The 4277-nt window shown below is 30.9% G+C and overlaps 2 protein-coding genes across 2 annotated transcripts; both read left to right on the forward strand.

The window, feature by feature from the left end:
• Window positions 1-2: 2 nt before the first annotated feature.
• EIN_431190 (hypothetical protein) lies at window positions 3-1493 on the forward strand (the record flags this gene model as incomplete). The annotated part of the gene is made up of 1 exon (XM_004262006.1): window positions 3-1493. A coding segment is annotated over one exon (1491 nt), but the record flags the coding sequence as incomplete, so codon positions are not given.
• Window positions 1494-1603: 110 nt separating this feature from the next.
• Window positions 1604-2287, forward strand: EIN_431200 (hypothetical protein; the record flags this gene model as incomplete). The annotated part of the gene is made up of 2 exons (XM_004262007.1): window positions 1604-1838; window positions 1899-2287. 2 exons carry the CDS (start codon window positions 1604-1606, stop codon window positions 2285-2287), a joined length of 624 nt encoding a protein of 207 aa, XP_004262055.1.
• Window positions 2288-4277: the final 1990 nt, after the last annotated feature.

Below are 4277 nucleotides of genomic sequence, written 5' to 3' on the forward strand. Positions count from 1 at the left end.
TGAATTGCGAACGATTTGTGTGTAACGTTATTGGCCAACGAAAGGTGTATAAAACAGAAGCCGAAGCAAAGGCGGCATGTCCGCAATTAGTATCAAAGTGTGCGATACAACAACAAGGGTGTGGACTTGGTGACAATGTTGATTTGTCAAGTGAAAATGGGTTAAAAAGTGTTGGAGATTCGTATAGAAGACATGTAGAAGTGTATGACAAAAATGCGAGTTGGTGTGCTCTTAAGAAGGGTATCAATTTGAATACTATTAATGTCTTTAAAGACGATGAATATGAGTGTCTGAGTCAAGTAGTTGGATGTGCAGACTACTTATCTCCCGAATTTGGCGATTGTGATGAGGCATCTTTACTCTCAAACGTTTTCATGTTTAACGAGAGAGTGTTGCCAACAAGTCAAGTTTATCGTTTAAAGCGCGCGACTGCATCGACCAATGCTATTTTCAACGAATACACATTGAAACCGGGGTATAAACAATACACTGATTCATATGCCACGCGAATTGTGTTGGATAGTTTTAAAGACAAAGTCTCCGTCTTTTTTAAGTACTTTAATCGAGAAATTTCTGCGTTTGTGTCTGACTGTATTATGGAGGGAGCGGCAGACCACACTTCATTGATATCAGGGACATTCCCATTGACTATTAAAACATTGAGTAGAGACAAAAGTATTGATTATGAGTTTATTACTCTTGCACAAAACACACATGTTGCTGACGATTTGGTTGTTTTTGAGTTTGATCGGTGTTATGCGTGTGGATCCTCTGTCGTAGTTGGGATCACAGAAAAGGCGATCAAACTGAATGGAGCACAGTCACCTTTAGGGAATTGGTGGGATGACAAGACCAATGTTGTAAAGGACAATTTAGGGTTTGAGATTCCCGTCTTTTTCAATGACTCTATTGGAGGCCTTGATGAGAATTTTGTTATTGGGTATATGGTAGGTGACGGCTTAGAGATATTGTCGTTGGAGAATCCCGACAACGTCGATGTGTATATTGGAATCAGCGAGTTTTCAACAGTCGATTTTACTCAGACGGACAAATTCAGTATGAATGACTTACTGATCATTAGGAACACAACAGTCAATGGAAAGCTTAGTTACTGGGCGGAGCCACTCTATTTGACGTGTGTGCTGACGTCCACTGACGAGAATAAATTGGTGTTTGACTTCAAAAACACATACTCTTTGTGTAAAATACCACCAGAAGTCTTAAAAACTATTACACCGACGGACACCCTCTTCCCTATATACAGACTCCCAAAGAACCAAATTGTAAAGAACTATCCCGAGGAAGGAAAGGCGTCGAAAATTGTTACAATTGTTGTTCCTTCTGTTGTGGGGTTAATAGTCATTTGTGTACTATTTATAGGAACGATTGTATTCATTGTGAGATATAGAAAAATGAAGGGAAGAGAAATGCTGAAAGAATATTCTGAGTTTGAGTTGTCATCACTCGGTGGCCCATTAATACAATACGACTAATTAATGTTTTGTGTGCATTTTTTAATCACTAACAAGTCTATTTCTACTCATTTCTAAACGAAATAAAGAACTGAAATTATTAAATTCTATTAAATTAAAGAAGAATCAAAATGGAAGAGGAACTTAAAGTAGTACCAATGAGTTTGATGGTTATAGGGGAACACCATATAGGAAAGTCTTGTTTGATATCACAAGTATTAGAGGGGGGATATAAAGAGTCTGTACACTCAACGCTAGTCAATGGAGTTGATTTTGATATCAAACGATTTTTGTGGGACCGAAGAATTGTGAATTTGACGACTTTTGAAGTGTGGAACAATGGATACTCAAATAAAACTATCGACAGTTTGAATTTTTGGAATAGTAAAATTATAATTTGATATTAATATAATAAATTACAAAAAGCATTTTGTAAAACCCGTCACCCACCTCTGTGTTTTATATGTTACGATTGTAAGACGATGAAACATTTTGATAACGTTGGCAACTGTTTTTCTTTGGTCAATAAACACTTCACGTTGAACCAAATTCATTTGGTGGGTCTTCGTTATGACACAATTGAAGGAGACATACACATCTCACCATTAATAGGTGCTCAAAAAGCAGCTGAGCTCAATATTGCATTCCATTTGACAAGTGCAAAAACACGCGAAGGGATAAGTGATATAGTGACTTTGTTTCATCGCGCACGTGAAGATGTTGTCGACAAATTCGACTCATCAACAATTGCAAAGAACAAAGAAAATGTTATAAAAATGAAGACTCAAGCACGTAATGTTTGTATGTTAAATTGACTGTTTCATTCATATTCAATTTTTTGATAAATGTTATTAAAATGTTATTATAACCTTATTATAACCCAACTGTGTGACACTTTTTTATTTGTCACATTATTAGTTTAGTACCTATTAGTTTTTAAACTAAAAATCTAACCAATAAAAAAGTTACCAATTAAAAATTATTTTTGATAATTGATGGGAAAAGTGTGTTTTTGCTTTGCTCAAAAGTACTTTTGCCTTTGGTGAACTCACAGAAGTTGATTCAAGAATTCGAAAAGGAGGATGTACCAAACACAAAATATGAAATGAAAATACTGATTGTATAAAAAAGCATTATAGAGGGCGAAAAAAACCGCTGGTGTGAAAAACCACTGGGATCTAAGAACTAGCATTATTTGGTAAAGGTTGGAGTTTCAATAAAAAAACAAAAACGTCACAAACGTTGTATAATTGCGTATTGATAAAAGTTGATTTTGCCTTCGATTCAATATTTATTGTTTTAACAATTTTTCTTTGTTTATTATTATTTTCCGTTTATTTCAGAACATGAATAGCTGTAAAACAAAGATAATGACTGTTTTAATTAACGGTCAATATCTTTAAAAAATACTAGTAAGCACTAATTTAATTGCATAATAACTATAATATCACTTTTTGAATTCTTCCAACATATTAGTCAGGCTCATATGATTCCGAGCAGTCCTCTTTTTGAAACATCCCATCTTAATCTTTTTTTTATGTTTCATGTAGTTGGTTATCAATTAAGTGGTCATTTTTAAAGGATGCCAAAATCACTTTAATATTAAGTAAACTTCAAGAAAAACATTTAAAGTGTAATTATTTAAACATGTATAAAACAAAAATACCCGATAATGAGACAAAGAGTCAGATATTCAAAACATCTTGAAAATTGTAATTCAATAATTAACCTGAAAAATGTCTGTTGCTATTTAAATGATAATAATTGTTGTTTGTTAACAATTAAAATAATGTAGTGAGATGTTATACATTAACAGGTTAGATTTTTTCCTTGTAATTTTTTTTAAAGGGAGAAGTAATAAAAGGCAAATTTTAGTTTAATTAAAAAATTAAAGGCATACGTCTCAATTTACCCGGGGTTAGGTCCGAATCTAATTATTTTTCTACAAAAAGAAAAAAACAGCCAGTTAAACAAATTTAATTCTTTTTTTGGACAAAAATAATTAAAATAATTTAAATGAAACATAATAAAGCATTTGTGTTTATAATTGAGTGTTGTGATCTTATTTTGTTTATGTGTTTGAATATTTACCATATAGTCGTTACTGTCATTATAAACAAAAATATTAAAAAAAACAAAAATAAAAATAAAATTTGTTATATTTTATACTTTGTGGTTTTTTAAAAATATAAAAATATTATAAATGACACATTTTTCATTATTTCACCAACACAAAAAAATATATTAATTAGAATTTACTTCGACTTTATTATCATTTTAATTGTTTAATTGAATTATCATGTAATTCAACAAATTTAATTATTTTACTCTAATTGATCGTTTTTATAATTAATGGAACATGAAAAACTTACGTGGTGCCCATCAGCGATTTATGTGAATTATGCTAACATTACCATAATTAATCGACACACAACGAACCACTTAGATAAAATTAACCCTTTGAATTTGTGTTAATTTGTCATTTGAAAAACAGTGAACTGGATATAACAAGACTTGCCACAATCGAAACATTCGAAATTCACAACAACATTATCGTTTATGGTGAAAGTATAAAGCAATTTTTCATTGCAACGAATACAATACAAGTTGGTAATAAGTTTATTATTTTAGTTTGGTTCAAATTAAAGCACAAAATGATAAACAATATTTTAATTTTAATTATTAAAATCTGGGTGTATTAGTTAATGTATAACATTGAAAGTTAAATGATAATTATAAGACAGTAATATATTTGTTTATATTAAAAAATTAAAAATAAAATATTTTTATATTTGTTTTAATTAA

Source organism: Entamoeba invadens, assembly GCF_000330505.1.
Source record: "Entamoeba invadens IP1 unplaced genomic scaffold scaff_1105074726713, whole genome shotgun sequence".
Classification (NCBI taxonomy): Eukaryota; Evosea; order Mastigamoebida; family Endamoebidae; genus Entamoeba; species Entamoeba invadens.